The sequence below is a fragment of the Seriola lalandi genome, unplaced genomic scaffold (genome assembly GCF_002814215.2).
Source record: "Seriola lalandi dorsalis isolate HSWRI2012SDOR001 ecotype SW California unplaced genomic scaffold, Sedor1 jcf7180002054949, whole genome shotgun sequence".
Lineage (NCBI taxonomy): Eukaryota > Metazoa > Chordata > Actinopteri > Carangiformes > Carangidae > Seriola > Seriola lalandi.
The window spans coordinates 856,944-876,833 of NW_019525500.1; the positions used below are offsets into that span (position 1 = coordinate 856,944).

The 19,890-nt window shown below is 37.9% G+C and overlaps 2 protein-coding genes across 4 annotated transcripts in view; one reads left to right on the plus strand and one right to left on the minus strand.

The window, feature by feature from the left end:
- ddah1 (dimethylarginine dimethylaminohydrolase 1) overlaps positions 1 to 4,493 on the plus strand; it is a 79,386-nt gene extending 74,893 nt beyond the window's left edge. For both annotated transcript variants that reach the window (XM_023394484.2, XM_023394485.2), the window contains exon 7: positions 1,634 to 4,493. In XM_023394484.2, coding sequence (XP_023250252.1) covers positions 1,634 to 1,750 — 117 coding nt within the window. In that variant the 3' untranslated portion in view covers positions 1,751 to 4,493. The remainder of the gene's footprint in view (positions 1 to 1,633) is intronic.
- A 423-nt stretch (positions 4,494 to 4,916) lies between these two features.
- Positions 4,917 to 19,480, minus strand: mpl (MPL proto-oncogene, thrombopoietin receptor). Of its 2 annotated transcripts, none has more exons than XM_023394482.2 (12): positions 19,379 to 19,480; positions 12,939 to 13,059; positions 12,250 to 12,419; positions 11,059 to 11,213; positions 10,341 to 10,497; positions 10,110 to 10,221; positions 9,498 to 9,652; positions 8,815 to 8,951; positions 8,030 to 8,189; positions 7,653 to 7,722; positions 7,296 to 7,383; positions 4,917 to 7,063 (listed from the first exon to the last, which is right to left on the minus strand). In XM_023394482.2, the coding sequence occupies exons 1-12, from the start codon at positions 19,422 to 19,424 to the stop codon at positions 6,593 to 6,595; spliced, it is 1,842 nt and encodes a 613-aa protein (XP_023250250.1). In that variant the 5' UTR covers positions 19,425 to 19,480; the 3' UTR covers positions 4,917 to 6,592. The 2 variants fall into 2 exon arrangements, with proteins under 2 accessions (XP_023250250.1, XP_023250249.1); XM_023394481.2 differs by lacking the exon at positions 19,379 to 19,480 and adding an exon at positions 15,476 to 15,669.
- Positions 19,481 to 19,890: the final 410 nt, after the last annotated feature.

The following is a 19,890-nucleotide window of genomic DNA, read 5'->3' on the forward strand; positions in this document are numbered from 1 at the left end:
ACCCGACATATAAATCTCAACCGCAGTAATGAGAACTCGGCTGGAAACGATCAAAAAAAAAGAGACACTTCGGAGACGGAGATGCTATAAACAGGAGGGGATTTACTGTTGTTTTGGGGGAGTTTCTGCAAAAGCACAACCTCCCCTGAGTTGACCCTCTGATCGTGTGGTGTTTAGATGGCGACGGTCGATTTGTTGGTCCAGCACTTTGGTTCAGACTGAAATGCCATGAAGTTGACATTTTGCCGGATAGATTGCCATGAAACATGACACACACATTCATGGTGCTGAGAGGATGAGTGAGACGTCTTCAGTTTTTTTGTCTAATACTTTAGTTAATGATCAAATACCTGCAAAACTAATGACCATCACATCAGCATTAGTTGTTAATTGGCAAGTGGTGGCAACTAAGATGGTGAACATCACCTGTTTAGCATCAACATGTTAGCATTGTCATTGTGAGCATTTTAATATGTTGATATTGACATTTAGCTCACAGCACTGCAATACCTGAGCACAACCTCACAGAGCTGCTAGCATGGCTATAGACTCCTGGTCTTGTTTTTAACATCTAAATTAGACGGGGACCAAATAATGTAATTGGGAAGCTATAATGAGAACACTTACACGTGCAGTTCTCTTCAGTATGATAATGCTACCAATTTCAATAAAGCAATTATGTAAAAATTATTAACGCCATATTCTCCAGTTGTATAATGGTGTTACATGAGAGGATGATGGTGCAGTGCTAATGTTCAAATTATTTAAAGAGGGCCCTGACCTGTACTGCTGCCCACATTACACATAATGGCTCGGGTAGAAAGGAATCAAGAGTTATAAGGCATGGCTGTGGTTTTTAACATGGCATCTGACTCACCAGAGGCTTCATCAGCTATATTGCATCATGAGATAAGAATTTGTTTAGTTGGTCCCTCTGGCTGTGCCGCAAGGCCTCGCTCAGTATCACAGCAGGGTTGAAATGAGAGTTTAAAGAGAAAAATATCCTGGTTTGGAAGTCTGGTAGGAAAACACTGGTTTTCTTCTGGAAAATGTCCACAGGGTGACACACTACTTTACGAGGGTCTTTGGAGGATGTCGTAATAGTTTTCACTCCCATCTTTTTTATATTTTGCCGCGAGACCAGGAAACCTTGCTGAATGCTTGTTCTCCTACTTCACATTTTGTGTGTCTGCAGGGCTTTTATATCACAGAACATTACAAGTTGACAAATAAATAGAGTGTTGCATAAGTTCTGCCTCAGGGTTTACCTCCTGCCTGCTAAGCTGTGCCTCAGGCTTTCTAAAGAACTGTCGGTAGTGCTGGCTGGTCAATATCTGCAACACTGGCTCATAGATCTAGTACCCAAGGGCAGAGTCAGGAGGCAGAACAGGAACAGCTGTTGCCATGACAACATCTATTTTGTATTTGATCATTTCTTTAACATAAAGAGTTTTGATTCCCAAATGTAGCACTTAAACATGTTTTTTCCAATGACATTTGGCTGAACACAGATAATCGATTGAATTTCAGCTGAAATAATTTTAGAATAACCAACAGTCATTTCTAAACATAACAATCTAAAAGAGCAGAATGTCAGTCTTTGCAATGACAGCCTTGTCTGTGTGTCCTGCAGGTGTTCGAGAAGTTGAAGGACCACATGCTGATCCCTGTGTCCAACATGGAGAAGGTCAAAGTGGATGGAGCCCTCACATGCTGCTCTGTGCTCATCAACAAGAAGGGCAACATCTGAGCTCGCTCAGCAGGGGGTCCCAGTGCACGGCAACCAGGCACAGCTTGTATCCAATCACCAAGGATCCCGAGGTTTGACAAAACTATCTTGGTACTTAGAGGAGGGATAACTTTAGGGCAAGTTCGTTGATGCTGAGGGACAAAGAAAATATAAACTTTTCCCCAAAAACACTCTAATCACATCAAAATCTCTTAAAAAGTGTGCAAATAGTTCAGGTGGCATAAAACACGATTAGTTACATGTTTTCTATGTCTCTATAAAAATTAGGATATTGCATAAAATTTGTCTTATTTTGTTCTTGATTTGGATTTATTCTAACATTTCCTATAAAAAGCTGAATAAGAGGCAAAATAACAGACCCATGTTAAGCCATATGTTCCTGATAGTATTTGTTCTTGTCTGCAAATAATTAAAATGTTATTTACAAATCTTATTCTAATTAACTAATTACCCCGGGCGCCCCTGCTTGTGTGTAGACCAATCCTTGCACTGGACCAAGAAAATTAGATGGATCTGTTTGATAAATAGTTTTTGTTGCCATTGAAAAGTCTTACCAATGTTGCACTGCAAATTTATAAATTACATAACTGACAGACATCTACAATGAAAAATGTATACAGTTAGTTTTTACTGTTTACATGCACCCGTTTTAACTGTGACTTAATTTCTGTGTGTTTGGTTACATAATGCAAATGGGGCTCAGTTTGTGATTCTTTTTTCAAGAACTGTATTTAGGTAAGGTGTAGGATAGAGGAAACAAATCCTGCTACTGCTGTAATATGAAAACCTTAATGTCACTGTTGCTAATTAACAGCTTTTTAAACTTGTTTGTTGAATTCCTGCTGTTTTTTTTTTTTGTTTTTTTTTAAAGTTGGTGCTGAGGTAAATTTCATGATCGTCCTTTATTTTAAAGCCACTAACAAACCATTATGTATTTTAGAAAGAGCATCTATCGGGATGATTTGATTTCTTATTCTGAAAATGCAGTTCTTGAAAATCCTGCTGGAGACATGAGCTTTTGGTATGATCACATGATCAGTGTTATGTTTTTTTGTGATTTGTTATGATTTTGTGATTGATATTGAAAGTACTGCCATTGAGACCTGAGGTGCTCTTACCTTTCATGACTATTGTTTACTCATCATTGCCATTGATTGTAGAGTACTGGAGAATACTTTTGACTCATCCTTAACACTTGCCACCAGCTAGAGAAGCTAACAGTAGCCTGTTCATTTATTCTACGAGAACCATCTGTGGCCATTTTGCTGCAGCGCTCTTGCTTCCCTCCTGGTAAACAGTTCTTATTTGTGGAGATGCAAGCTCAATCATCTGTGCCAACCTGCAGAGGACAGATAAAAGCCTCCTGTGTAGGAAATGGATGTTTTCATTATTATAAGATGAACTAAGCTTTTCATTGATTCCAACATAACACCTCTGCTCCTTTTAATGTGCAATGCCTGTATGGAAAATCTGTGACTTTTGCTCCTGCTGAATGAATCTGAAGGCCCTGTAGTTTTCTCACATCATCGGTTCTGCCTGTGTTGTCGATTACCTGGTTCTCTTTTTTTTCCTGCCAGGTAGTTTTTACTCTAAAACTGACTTAAGGCATGCTGTGAAACTGATGTCGGTTCCACTAAATCTAGTAGCACCAAATGTGACTGCAGTGAGAGAGTTTGCACTCAGCATGCAGAACAAGCTAGCTGCCTGGTTGGTGTGTTTCCATGTGTGTTAACAATGGTAGCTGCCAGCAGGCGTTAAAAGGATGTTGATTAGCTCTGTTGTAGTGGCCTTGTCTCTGTTGCTGCAGAATTCATGCTTGAGGCCTGCACACATGACAACACAGTACATGTCTAGTGTAAATACATTATATACTGTATGTTAAAGCCCATCGCATTTGAAACGATGTTGTTTCTCTTAGTGATTGTAAGGGAAAGTTAAGGAAATGACATCAGGAGGTGATTCAACCTCCCTCCATAGACATTTGCGTATGGGCAAGTGGGCAGTGATGAAACATGGAAAGAATTCCTGTTGGGAGGAGAGGCTTGTACGCCAGTAAACACTGACTCTCTTAAACTTCTCTTTCTCTCTCTTGACTGTCTCACTCTCAACATTCGCTTTCTCCCACACTCTGCTATTGCCTCATAGATGATTCTGGGCTAATTTATGGCCATGATATCATACAGTCTGGCAAACACTGTAGATGTGATGGCCTGCCATTAAAGTGTGACACTAGTAGTATATTTTACAGAGGGCGGCTAACGGGATGCAGGGTGATAGCATAGTTGCAAAGCATCCAGTTCTTATTCTCATGTAGTTACTACAGGAGGCTGAGCCAGGCAGGACCAGTCATACACTGTCTGATCACTACACTGCAGCCATTGGGTTTTAGTCATTTCATTTAAGATTGTCATCATCTCTCACACTGCTCCAAACCACTTCTTTGTTGCTCAGCTCTGAGACACTGTAACCTTTTCCTACTGCTGATTTTAAATCACATAACATTTAATACATTTTTGGTTCTTGGCTGGCAAAGCTGCATGTGAGTAACTGCTCCTGACTTTGTTGAAGGTTGTTTATCCTCTTACTAATCCCCTCATTCATCCCAGTAGTCATGATGTTGTGATTGCCCATGTTCCAACTCAGGTCTCTTGGTTTTCATACAAGTTGTGAGTAATAATTCTTTGAGTCATGTTAAATTGAGCCTTTCGTCTACTTTGTGTAATAAATTAACATCTAGCCTTCAGCTGTGTTGTAATTTTTTAATCGGGTTAAAATGATCCCCAGGTGTGGAGGTTAACTTAACATTCATTCATGATTAGTAGTGTTATTTGGTTTAACAGCTCTTGACAGTGTTTGTATAAGTTTTACCCTCAAGGACAAGGTTAGTAGATCGTAAGGTGTGACAAAATACAAACCTGAACCTGGGTCAAAATCTAACTGTTCTCTCATTTTCAGTGGCAAAAAACAACAACCTTTGTCTCAGTTGGTGGCTCACTGAGACAACACACAGACATGTCATCTCTTTGTGTTGATATCTGCTGCCACCTAGTGACACAAACAAACATGCAAAACTGACAAAAAGGTTTATATCCGGCAGGTCTGTTGTTCTTTAAATGCTGGAGTGTTTACTAAGATATGGTTTGACATGTACCCAAGAAAGTGAAACTGGAAGAAAATAAGTTTTAATATTTAATGCCAAAAATACAAAACCTCAAGTTATAATGGAACATAAAATGAAAAAAAAAAAACACTATTTTGAAGGAGATAATAATGAGGAAAGGCTCAGTAGAAAGTGTTTTGGCTACGTATGTTCATGTCAGCCTCCTCAAATGGGAAGTCTGAGGAACATTTGAAACTCGTTAAAAAAAAATACACAAAAGATACATACAATATAAATGAGTTACTGAGTATACAACAACAAGCAATGGCTTAAAAAACAATGAGAAAGACCTGAAAAACAATGTTTGTTTTTTTTCTTCAGAGGCAATTCACGTATAATAGTAAAAAAAAATATATATATATATATACACACATTAACCGATGTGAAACTGAATAGTCCCAACATGGTAGCCGTCATGGAAACTTTCACCTTGTTTTTCCTAAATGCAGAATAGTAATCAGAAATGCACAGATTACTGGTAACTACTGTACAATACAGTCCTCAGCAACCAAAGCCACCGAGTGGTATTTACTTGTACTCTCACAAAAGTATCCTAGATCAAAGTATCACAAAGACAAAGCATTGTACATTTCCAGCCCTGATGCGCAGGAAATCCTATACTTACAAACAAAAGTAATACATAATATATACCTATATCTCTTAAAGAGCTTTGAATCAAAGCTGGAACAATAATAAAAATATAGATATTCTTGTTTTCAAATGTTATGTCCACATCTACATGTACTTAATCTACAAATCTGTGCTGCATTCATGGCCTTTCATCTCCAAAAGGAAGGTGACAAATAATGAGAGGATGCCATGATCAAAACTAATGCCCATTATACTTTGTATATACTTTATGGTAACTATGGATGTGCACGATTAAATGTTCCTGCCCTCTCTAGTCGGCACCAGAAATACTAGTTACTTGAACTAATGATTAACATTTTATCATATTTTTTCATTTCTGCCACAGTTGTGACACCCGTGTGCATTTCCTGATCCAAACTCCATTCCAGTCGGTGGTGTTAATGCACAACACAGGAATAGCAGTATAGAGCCAGGAGTTCAACACCATTTCGCCGTCTTTGTGTTGTTTGAAAGAAGAATCGCATAAATGTGCGTGACGCCAGATATCTTCGCACAGCCTCTCTTTAAAACAAGACTCATTTTGTTATCTGAAGCATGCATAGCCAGCACACTTTGTATGCGTACAGTCCGTGCGGTCACAAACTTTTGGCTGCATGCGGGCGTCCAACCGGAGCAATGCGTAACCATATTCAACATAACTGTGTGGATGTTAACCACCGTTGATAAACCTATATGAAATCATTTTCCCGCAGATACTGTGATCCCGCTGGGTCTGAAAAGGTAACGCAGCTCTGTTTTCTGATTGTTTTCTTGCTTTTACACTAGTCGACTAGTCTAAATTTATATTTCCATTTAACTGACGTGGAAATTATTTGTTAGGAACATCCCTAATGGTAACAGGCCTTTTGTTTAAGGCACAGAAGGCATTAATTATTAAAATCACTGAGCGATTTTATTTCTATAAAAGCCTCTTCCACAAATGGAGCTACTGATGCAGTAAACTTGGATGTGTGGATCTGTATCAACTTACAGTGCATTCTTATGTCAGTGTAAGTGCTTAATATACAAAGTACACTTGTTTTACTGTACATTTAGCTACAGGGTAAATTAGTATAGAGGTTGCCTGGTCCCCTTTCCAGAGTGCCTCTGTATTCCAATCTGTGTGCAGCCTCAGCTAGAGGCACGTAGGAATGGTTAAGAAAGTCTTTGCCTAAGCAAGGTGGGACACAGACTGAGCCTTCACTGCAGGAACACTGACATGTTAAGAGAATATCATCCCCCACCCCCGGGACTCCTTTCTCTCCGACCTTCTCATACATATACTTGTTTCCTTTTGGACAAAGAATGACACTGTCTTTGTTCAAAGTCACATAGTCTGGAAAGATTTTCGTCCCAAGGCTCCCATCTACCTGTTCTCCACTGGAGAGGCTTCCTTCTGGTGACAGGAGCTGGGTGGATTCCTCTGATGGCTTCGCCAGTCCTGAAATCTCGTCTTCAGACATTATCTCCACCACAGATGCAGTGGTTTCCTCAGTGCACTGCTTTGTTGTGAGTGGAGGATCCTGTAGAGTGAGTACAAAATAGTGCATTTTCAATACCTGGAACTGAGTGTAAGCTAGACCTGTGACTTGTTGTATCAGTGTTTACCAATTGTGTTATTGTTTGTGTTTTATCCATATATGTAGTCTACATTTATAAGGCTAAATTCTTTAAACTGGAAAAACAGAAATTTCCACCACAGTATAAGGTGTTTGTAATGTAATGGTGCATGTATCATACATTATTGTAACTTACCCATTTCTGCCGGTTTATCTCTGTCAGAAAGCTTTGTAGGACTTTGTCAAGGTTGGGCACCGGTGGCCAAAAATATTGCTTGAGCTTACTATAAAAACACAAACACAGTAACAGACATGAAAAGCATATTTAAACAATGTGGGTAAGATGGTTTGTAAAAGAATTGGCTTAATGTTTTTGATGTCAAGTAATAGTTAACTGAAATATCAGAAAACTACACAAATGTTTAAGTGATTGTACCGTACAAACTGATATCAATAAAAAACTTCACATAATTTCTTTTTAATTTCCATGATGTGTTACCCTGGGACAGTGAGTGACTGATTACAATATGAAAAAGCTGGAATAAGATCCTACCTGAGGTACATGTAAATGATGATAACAAGCATCAGCATTGAGGCAGGGATGAACAGCATGAACCACATGCCTGAAAAGGTTATTTATACTGCATTAAGGTTTGAATGGTATATGTGATATTTTTATTTGAGTAACAAAGAACTGCATTTCATGGCACATCAGTTCATTTTATGCACCACTACAATTGTTAGCATACAACCAAAGTTGAATTAACAACTTGTTGAAGCTCTTTCAAAATAACAGACTAAGAATCTATAAAACCACTGCATTTCATTTGGTGCCAATTTTAACATTTTGGATTGTGACTCCTCTACAGACCAGTGGGGATTATTAAATATGTTTTACATCGATTATTGTCACACTTGGTGGGAGCTTACCTAAATTAGTGGGATTGTGACCAGTGACCACATCTGACCAGTCACTCCAGTGGCCTGAGTAAATGGACCCAGTAGGTTTAGCTCTGACCTTAATGTTGTACTGATTCCCTTTCGAAACCTCTAGACACGTTCCAGTCTCTGGTCCCTTTAAGGATACCGTCTGGGGACAAAAAGGTTGTTTTGACATTCAATATTAAGAAAATGAAATGTTTGTCTTAGCAATGATGTACGTCTTCTGCTTTCTCTAACTACAGCTTTTACATTCCCCTTAAATTATATTCATGTTCCATCACAATACTGTTTAAATTTAATTATTTTCCATACCGTGAATACTGTTGCATTTGCACAAAAGAATAATTTTTACATGCTTTTGCACATTAAATTGTTTTGCAACAAATTCATAATTTTGCTGACTTCTTCACCCTTAACTATATACAGAATTGAAAATTCCTTTCTTTGGCACCATCTGTTGGTAATATCAGGAATAACACCTGCTAGATTTTTTTTTTTAACAGTCAAAACCTAATGCCACCAGACTGATACTAAATATACTATAATCACAAAATTATGTACACAGTACTTTATGTATACTAATGCAAAAAAGTGTTACAAGGAATCTGAAAGGTATGAGTGAACACATGACTGATAAAACGTATTTAGAAACAAAAAATCCTTACATGGCTCAGGGATAGCTTTATTATTATTTATATAATTTATTACTTTTTTTTCTTTCTTTTTTAAAAAAAATATATTATGTTCTGCAGCCACTGAAAACAACATCTTACCATCCATGCTTCACTCTCTCTGGTTTGGTAGCCGACTTCATACTGCAGGTGATCCGACAGAAAAGGAGACTCCCAATTCAAGCACAACCTCTCTTTCTTCCATGCTCCACTCAGATGACTTGGTGGGGATGTTTTGACTAAAAACACACAGCACACACAATCTGTCAACAGACAAAGCCATGAAACTACTTTTTCTAATGACTGATGGGTCAAGGGAGGAGGTACAGTAAGCACTTACTATTACAGCAACTGAGGAATTCAGTCTACCACAAGTAATGGTAAGAAAGACCTTATCCTCCCAGATCTTCCAACTTCTCACTGACCTATAGCTGTATAACTCTGCTAACTTTCATTGTTAACATGACTAAGTCACTAAGGATGTGTTAGATATTACACATTTTTATGTGACCTGAATGTTTGAGCAAATCTGACATTTGATTCATGTGTAAGATAGATTTTATATTATATACTAATATGTGTATTAGTAGACAGATGAACCATAAATAAGCCAGAGTTATCTGAACATCTGCCTCCAAAGTACCATTGACTGAGGAATATTTCACTGCAACTGTAATTTGAGTACAAATGGATGGTAGTCGGCTCCTTGATTTCATCACATCACATGGAGACTCTTCAGCAGATAAAAAACAAAGAGACAAGGGAACAAAAAAAATATCACTCACTGATCTTGTTAAGAGTGAACTCCTGAGTATAGAAGGCTCTGCTGAGTGGACTTTGAGTGCTGCTGAGTTTGACCCCGACCTTTCTGGACTTATCTCCACGAAAACGACACAGGTCAGTGAACTTCCAATCAGTTACGCACTGACTCCATTCTTCACTGCAAGGTTCATAAAATCATGTTCAATCACAGCCAAACAAAGTGAACATAAATTCAAAAGAATGCATTTCGTTTACGCTTGCAGCCACACTACCGGTCAAAAGTTTTAGAACACCTCAATGTTTCCAGTTCTTATTGAAATCTTCATAGTTTACTTTGTCCTCAGGCAGTTTACCACGTCCATTTGCACCATTTACGATAATTCACTTGACTTCAATTGCTTAAATTTCAATTAGAATACCCCCATTTTTTCCAGGTTTCAACAATTTTGCTTCGAAGAGTTTGCAACATTGTGCCCTCGTTGCTCAAAGTAATGACACCTGTCTGGCGTTTACTGTGGAGTATGTAATCAAAGTTTTGGTATTCCAATAAAACTCAAAACATGCTGTTACATGAGAAGACAGATTTGGGGATTTTAAGCAATCATTGATGGAATGTAGTGTGAATTTTGTGCTACCTGAGACCTATCTTGTAGAAAAGTTTGTACTCTTTTTCCACATATCTGCTCCCATTCCACTGACAGCTGATGTTTTGCAGGTCAGAGGTGTAGCACATTAGTGAAACATCATCTGAAAAGGAAAAGAAATTTACCACCAAAAGGAAGCAATGTTTTTCTATGGATAAAATTTTTTGTTTTAAATCTCACTCAAGTCATCCACTCATTCATACTCTTCTTATTTAAACATACCTGCACTCTGGGGAACCATGGCTCGCACAAGGTATGACCAACTGCTCCAGTATCCTGCACTTGGACTAGAGCCACATTTGACAGCGACCTGGACTTCAATCTCTTCCCCTGGTACCAGAGAGTCTAGTATTACTCTAGCATGTGTAACCTCCTTCGTCTGTATAAATCACAAACATCAAAAATTTTACAATATGATTCATATAACTTTTTTCACCCATTGTAATCAGAGATACAGGTCTATAGGGAATGTTACTTTAATGCTCAATGAACAAACACCATAAAAATATATAACTATGACGTTTAGTGCAATAAACATGTTGGTCAGAGAATTAGAAAATTCAACCCTCCCCCTACCCTAAGATTATAACTAAGAAATATAACTGATTGCATCAATAAATAATACTTTTAATTAAAAACAAATACTAATAAGCTGATTATTAGTTATTATTAATAAGCTCTAAATAGCTGATTAGTATATTTGACCTTTTTTCCCCTGTTTTTGGTCTTATTACATAAAGTAACTAACATTTAAAAAAAACAAACAAAAAAAAAAACATTTTGAGGCTACATAATTAACATGTAGATGCTGCAGAGACAAAATAGATTTGGTACATGCTAACCAGCATCCATCCTTAAATTACATTAAAAATGTCTTTATGCTTACACATACTATGCATTAGCTTGATTTCAAATGGATATACTGAAGAGTTGTGTGTACCTCTGTTGTATTCTCACCAAGCCCCTGGGACGAGTATCGAATCCTATACATTACATCTGCACAGTATGTTGGGGCCTGTGTTTGCCATGAAACCAGCAGCTGCCCTGGGTGTCCATTTTGGTATAAAGACACATTGTAGGGGGGATCAAGGAGAACTATAAACAAAAAGATGGGAGGAAATATAATTTACAGAATCCACTGTTGGAAATGATTCACGGGTGTTTAGGCAGCAGATGAGGAGGCCCGCTCTCTTTCTTGGCAGATGACCTTGTTGACACGAGATCTGCACATTGGAGGGACATAAGTTGATCAGCCTGGATCCACCTGGGATGCCTTGGACCAGCAAGCCCTAGTTGTTACATTGGCTGGTTTCCATTCCTCCTCCCTTCCCTACCTCACATACATATCTTTCTTTGGTCTTAGCTACTTCCAACTGGAATGCAAGAAAAAGATACAAGATTCACCAAATGGAAAATCCTTGTGCCCTCATCATCATTTTGAAGACACAGTCATATTAAACAGGTAAACATTCACCCAGTTTCCATTTACTCACTTTTTGTCAACAGTTAAGAATGTCCTATAATTCTTAGACATAATTTAGTAACAATTGTAAAGAAAAAGAAAACGGACACCTAACACTCACAGATTATACCTGCTGCTCCAATACAAATGTAGATTTACTGTATTTATTGACTGACTGAACAAAAATTCGCAGTAGAAAAATGTTTACTGATGTGTACTGATAGTACAGAACGGACATCAGGCTGCACTTAAAACACTTTGTGTTTTAGGCTTAACATTGCAGCTACAACTGTGAAGGACAAATATTTTGCTTCTAATTCCTTTTCCAAATTGATGAACTTGGAAAAAAAGAGGATTAAACAATAGCAAATCTTTTAAAAGACTAGATAGGCCTGCAAAAGTGTCATTTGAGAATAGGACAAGCAGCAAGAAAACTGATGAATGAATGGCAAAGTAAAGGTTGAAATCACTAGAGGATTTAAGATGTAAGGAATAATGGCTTGGATTTACACACAAACTGTATGCATGCACTGACGATCTAAATATTTTTTCACCATGTGGCAGTAGTACTAATTATGTGCTATATCTTCATGTCTAGAACAAGGTTTTTAACAAGTGCTCAATCCTTTTTTGTTGAGGAAGTAAATATTGTTAAGAAAAATTTCTTACAGTGGTCTTCCACATAGACAGTCTGATTATAGAGGGTGGTTGTGGTGTTGTGCTCCACGACTTCAAATTGCGTTTCCGTGTACAAAAAAACCTCTCCGGAGGGAAATGAGCAGATGTGGAAGTAAGTTCCCTCTTCTGGTCTCTGGACACACCTTTTCTCTCCGGGCAGGCTTGATTGGTTTACATGACAACAACACAACAGACATTGCAGTATTGATTAAATCAACAAATAAAACATTCATACCATCTCCAATACAGGTAAGTGTAGTTCAAAATGCTTTAAAGGTGACTAATAAGACTAATGATCAGCCTTGAGAAAGACTGATGTATAAAAGTCATATTAAAATTATTGGAGGGTCCAGTCCTTCCTTACAAAAAACAACATACATACAGTACTGAGCAAATATTTTAGGCATTTAAGAGTCTTATCTAAAAAAGTAGCATCAGGGTGGCATCTAATCAGTCCCAAATTCAGGTGGACAATGACTCCAAACATACATCCAGAGTCAAGTTTTCAAAGTTGAAAGTTCAAAGAGTCAAAATTGAAACAAAAAAGTAACATTAATGAAGAGATTTAATGAAGTTAACCCAAGACCCATAGTGTTTATACAGTATACAGGGGGGAGTACTTTTATTCTCTGAAGTTCCTTAACATACAAAACACAATCGATTTACTATGTAGAACATACCTTTCAGCTGTGTAGAGCAAATCATAAGTCCTGTTGTCTGCAGTCTCAAAGAAGCAGGTGAAATCCCCTCCTGTTCGGGTGAAACATTTAGGATCCTTCTTGTCCTTTAAGAGCCAAACATCTGTTCCAGAAATGACAAACATAATATATAAGGATTAGTGGAATAAAAGAGGTTCTCCAAAGGCCAACAATATAGTATATTTTAACTTTATTATAGTAATTATATTGTGGCAACAAGTTAGGGTCTTAGAATAGGATCTGTTATACAAAATATGGTGTGGCTTTGTGGGAACAAGACCAACTCATAACAGGGAAAAGCCAATCCAAAATATCTTGCATACTTGGACTTGGCAGTCAGGCGGCCATGCAGGTAGCAGCCTAATTTAGCAGCTCCCTTCAGTTAATATATCTTGATATCTGGGAGCAGAAACATATGTTTTTCTATGTTCACTGTCAGGGCACATTTATGTAGTTGAAAGGCATTAGGATGGAATAACGTCATGATGAGTTCAAATTAAGATAATATTATATCCTTTAAAATAACCAGTTCAACACAAAAGAGAGAATTAGCATATTTTATTCTTCTCCTATCTGTCTCCTAGCTATGCATATTAGTTGTTTTGTCAACCATGTAATATTTGGGGATGTAAGTACCATATGCTACTGCTTATTTCTTCCTATAGAGGGCCTTCTACCCCTGTGGAAGAGGAAGGTTATCCCTCAGAGCCATCAAGACATCATAGCTCCCACAGAGTTCCACAAGGTCACAAATAGGACCTCAGTTCAGGGAGTTATTTCTTTGTAATACATCATCTTCCAAGCTCCAAATTTTTAATTTAGTTTGGAGTTTCATTATGTTTGTGTAGGGGTAAGGTTACCTTGAAAACAAGATGGTAGATGCCATTAAATAAATACAGTAACACCAGGTTTAATTAAGGTAATATCATACATTGACATTCTCAGTCCCATTAAGAGGAGTTAAACTTTGAGTAAAGTGAAAATTGTTGAGAATCTTTTTTCCTTCAAGAAACACGCCTCTCAGACCCAGCCAATGCAAAACTTAAGAAAAAAGACTTACTAACCCTAACTTTCTTTTCAGCCTCATACAAATCTGGATCTAGAAGGGGGGGTGACAGTTATGACAGCGCAAAGGTTTAATTGTGAAGCGCAGTCTGAAACCAAAGGCAGGAGGGGATGATACATTGTGGTGGTGGTGGTGGGGTTTTCTCCATCAGGAGCAAACCGGTCCCTTTAAAAGCAATTTTTCAAACTAATATTAACTAAAGCCCAGGCCTTATGATTTGTGGAGGAGATTTGAATGTTAGATTGAACCCCAAATTTGACTCTTCACAGTGGCCAACCCCCAAAGCAACTCACTTTGCAGAAAAATCAACAAGACTCAGGTATAACTGATGTATGAAGGGAATTTCACCCCTAAATAAAAGAATTTACCTTTTTTCATATCCCCATTCTGCCTATTCTTGAGTCAATTACTTAATAATGTACAAAAGGAATGTGCATGTGGTTAAATCATGCAATATAGGAGTAACTGACATATCAGACCAATTAAAATTTCAAAAAGGAGGATTCTGTCATGGAGGCTAAACTCTATATTAAATGGCAGGATGAAGGAGATGAAGGAGAAAATAGAAAAATATTTTTAAAAGAACCAAGAGTGGTTGGGTTTCTGTGATACTTGCAAAGCAGTGTTAGGAAGGCATTCCTAAGGCTGCATTGAAGAAAAAAATGAAGAGGAACTACTTTTGACATATAATTAAAAAAGGTATATAATTAACATATAAATAACAAAGGGAACGCAAATTTTATGAAAACTCGCAGTAGCTGCACTTTGACCACACGGCTTACCTCACCTGTGTGTGATGGCAACCTCACTGAACTGCTGCTGCTCGCAAACGTGTGTTCACACTGCCAGCCTTGCTGGGCACTGCTACTGCCAGAAGAATAATGAATTCAAATCAAACCTTTTATTTTTGGTGGTCATTATCAAAAGGCAAACTTATTGTAGAAAGATAGGGGCTGGCAGTAATGCAGCAGCAATGCTGGCGGTGTGGACACACTCATGCTCAAAAACTTGCTTTGAGACTCAAGACAGACATATTTCATAAATGTTGGAAATTATGGATTGAGTTTATCAACATATATTGAAAAAACGCCAAGTAAAAAGTTGTATAACAACCCCCCATACATATTAATTTTGCAAAAAATAATACTCTTCCCCATTAGAGTAACTTTTTTATTAAATATCATATTGCCTCTCAAACAAATACCACCACCACCACCACCACCACTACTACTACTACTACTACTACTACTACTACAACAACAACAACAACAACAACATAATATCTTATGTCAACATATGTTAACATCTTGTTGTCAAAAAACAAAAAACATTGGGTTGTTTTGTAGTTAACATTTTCATCATAAATAAACAGTAAATTGAAAAATGCAGGTGTATATTAGATTGGATTAAATTCAAATTGTACGGTACAAAATAAACCATCCTTAAGCCCTACCTTCCCTTGACAGATAATTTTCAGTTCCATCCTTGCAATGTATCCCAGGCACAAAGCACACTTGAATCCACAAGCTAATAAGGAGCATCACGCATTTGCAGGGCAAAGTCATGGCAGACTTAGTTATCATGAGGTGTTATGTATCCTATACCACCACATGGCACTTAAACTAACACAGCACATGCCTGTGTATGAGCTGTGTGTATTGTCTGTTTTACATTATTTTGAGTTGGCATGGGTAGGCGGGATTAAGCAGTGCTTAGGGTTGGCCCAATGAACGAGCTGTGCTTGACCAGGAAGTGTGCTTTATGTGCAGTGGAAGTAAGCACCAAAAAAGGCAATTTGGGAGGAGTGATTGAGAGTAAACACAAGTTATACTGTATATTTCCGTACTTTCAGTTAACGATCGGACTCAATTACAAATGGGAGGTGCTATTGCTAATACTTCAAGTGAATGGGAAAGTGTATCCAAACTTTTGATTGGTATTGTACATGTTTCAGTCCATTATAGTACATTCAATATTCAGACCTCTTCACATTTTGTTATGTTGCAGCCTTATGCTAAAATAGTTTGAATTCATTTTTTCCCCTCAATCTACACTGAATAACCCATAGTGACAAAACAAAGACAGAATTTTACAAGTATTTGCAAATTTATTAAAAAGGAGATACTTAAACATCATATTGACATAAGTATTCAGACCCTTTACTATGGCACTTGAAATTTAGCTCATATGCCGGCCATTTCTCTTGATCACCTTTAAAGATGTTTCTACGCCTTGATTGGACACAACCTATGATACATTCATCTAATTGGCCATGATTTGGAAAGGCACACACCTTTCTATATAAAAAGGTCTCACAGCTGACAATAAATGTCAGAGCAAAAATCAAGCCATGAGGTCTAAGGAGCACCCTGCTGAGTTCAGGGACAGGATTGTGTCAAGGCACAGATCTGGGAAAGGTTCCCAAGAGTACAGTGATGTCCATAATTCTTAAATGGAAGAAGTTTGGAACAACCAGGGCTCTTCCTAGAGCTGGCCGCCTGCTAAATACAATCCCAAAAAAAACTTGGTCCAGTGCTTAGGACCTCAGACTGGGCCAAAGGTTCACCTTCCAACAGGACAATGGCTCTATAGGCATACAGCCACAACAATGCAGGAGTTGCTTGGGGACAACCCAAATGTACATCTCTTGTGAGACCTGAAAAAGGCTATCCACTGACAGCCCCCATCCAACCTGACAGAGTGTGAGAGGACCAGCAGAGAAAAATGGCAGGAAATTCCCAAATCCAGCTGTGCAATGCTTGTCACGTCATAACAAAGAAGACTCAAGGCTGTAATCACCTCCAAAGGTGCTTCAATAAGTAAAGGGTCTGAATACTTATGTCAACATGATATTTCAGTTTCTCTTTTCTAAAATTCTGTTTTTGCCTGGGGTATGGAGTGTAGATTGATGAGGAAAAAAAACATAACAAAATGTTAAAAAAAGTGAATACTAAATACTGCATTGCATCAAAGCCTCAATCAGATTATTATTGCTTCTGTGATTAAGAACACATTTATGCCACATAAGGAAACTGCACAAAATCAATGTGCTTCAACAGCCTCTGCTGATTATCTCTGCTGACATACCACATCCTGAACTACTGCATGACAGCCAGTTACACCAGCAAGGTGCTATTATGATGCATACCTCAACTAATCCAGGTCACATGCAGTGCCTTCTTATTTATGAATAAAACACACAAGTTTGTGTAAACTATGATCTAGCATCCACGTGACTGCACTGAATGGCTGGCAAAGACAACACTTTATAGGAGCCAAAACTGTCATCACAATAAGAATTTCCATATCAGTCGATATCGATATTCACAATGCTATACTTAAAGGCTGATTTTTGCTCCTGAGTGAAAGCTGAAGAAACCAGACAGTCAATTGTAGTTTTGAACTCTGCTATTTAGTCAGAATATTCTTGCAAACAGCAGAATATCTAAAAACTGAGGTACAAACATTCAAAATATGATTAAAAAAAATGCATGATCAAAATCCTTTTCAGTCCTTTTTACTCAAAGTAAATAGAAAATTAAGTTCTGTAGTTACACCACACATGTAACATGATCAGACTGCAAATTAAAAAAAAATTAAAAAAAAAGAAGATTTGCAGTGGGTATTGGCCTGGCGCTCCTCGAGGGTCCACAAATACTCGTTTGGGCCTATAATTTCTTACTTTCTGTGTGTTGTAACGGGTGATATTGTTTCAAATGATGAAACAGGTTTGTGGTGTTGCCTGTCTTTGATAGAACCTGTCTCAGGCACAGCTTGTAGTGCACATTGATCTGTTTTTTGTCTGCCGGTAGATAGCCAAAATATATCCCAGCTACTGAAGTTGATTGGTCTCTCTTGTCGACGATATCTTCGTCCACCGAGCTGCATTCTGCTTTTTCCTGCGGTCTCGCACATTTCGACTTATTTGCTTACTCTGCTCCAACTTCAAGCAACGTCAGTCACTGCGTGCGTCTATAAATAATGTCACGTGCTGGCCTGCATTTATACCTCTCACCGTGCATCCTAACTTGCGCAATGCAGACCTCTATTCCTGCAACATGATTCGCCGTTCGTGATTCATTTTTATGTTTCTATCGAGAAAAAATAATTATTGCTATTGTTTTATGGCCCAGCCCTAGTCTTCATGAAACTTATTCCAATTTAACAAAATGAATTGTTTCATCATAAGTGTTTACAATTAAACTTACATGTAGATTTGTAACAATCATCAACTTCTAGTAGAATTTCTCTTTTGCTTACACCATCTCAAAGTAAAGGATAACCATAATAGCCAAACAGTGCTGTTTAACAACATTTAAACACCTCCTGTCAACACACCACACACCTAATACAGCTTGTATCTGCCACTCTGCTCATGCTATGACATTACTTCCTGATCTAAACACCACACGATCCACCCAGGAGGCAACCCCAAGTTTACTTAAAAAAAATAAAAATAAAAAATACTATGCCCTATTTACAGAAATATGTGCCATTACCATGTAAAGTGTGATCATTTGTGCTTGTGACCTCTATGTTAACTGCCAGAAATTTACAGTATGTCAGAAAAGACTATCATATTCAGTTAAATAACATTTTCTGTGATTGGTGAGATTCTCATGCTCATAAAATATTTGCACACACTAAAAGAGTCCTTGGTAGCAGGAAAACACATTTCTCTGAGTGCTGACCGCAGACTGATCTAATCTCTACCGGCACATTGGGGCCTAGATGGCTGTTTGATCAAGCTGTTGTGAAAGTTGTACACAAGTGATTTCATGACTTTGAGAACTCAAGAGTTCTAAAACAATAAACCTCTAAAGGTTAAAACACCCATACATGACTGGCACCTCAAACAAGGAAGCAAACAGATGATTTACAGAGAAATTGTTGTAATCTTTATGAATCGTCATTGAATATTTTCATAATAATAAGCAGGCTTGATGAGACTGGAATGACTGTGCATGAGAAACTGCAGAAATGTTTGTGCCCTGGATATCAGTGCTTATTATTCATAGACTGAACAAGAAAGGTGGCTGAGTTTGGAGCTTAAAAACGAGAATGCAATTCCTGATATTGTAAGTGACAGAGGAAAGTGAATAAACAAGTAGGTTAAGTTTACCACTTAAATTGGGTAACTTAGTAAGTAATATATATACTATATTTTCTATTTTTACGTTGCTTTGTAATCGTGCCTCCCTGTATGGCCAGTTAAAACACGTGACAAAAACATAAGCGTGTTAGTTAAAACCAGGAACAAACAACCATACAAATGAGCCAAATCGTCTCATCAAGTATATGACATATATTCAAAGTAATTACTCGAAGTAAAATCATAATATTCAGTAATACTCACCACCTGACAGTTTGAAGATGGTCCTGAGAAGTATAGCTCGCTCCATGGCGGAGGAAGGCAGCTGTAGTCAATTTGGATTTAACGCCAACGTTAGCATAGCAGAGAGGCAGAAAACAACGAGGTGGCTGCGGAATAGTCTGTGTAAAACGTTGGACTTCGCTCACTCTAACATTTTATCATTCCGGGCGGAGAGTACACATCTGTGTTATCAGAAAAAAAAAAATCTTACACCTTGCTGCTACATAACCGTTAAAAACACAAAAAAAACACATCGATTAATGTGATGCAGAGGTCACTATTGGTAAAGTGGCTTAAATTGATTGCAGCTTTGACCCATTAGCACTGCTAACAAAAATCTAAATATCCACATGAACTTCTCAAACCACTACGACAACATCAATCCACCTGTTCATACCTGTACCCATAACGTTCAAAACACTAACATTTTCTTCAAAATATGAACATGGACAGCTTCTTGGGGCATTAGAGCGGTTAGCCACCTGTTGCCGTTA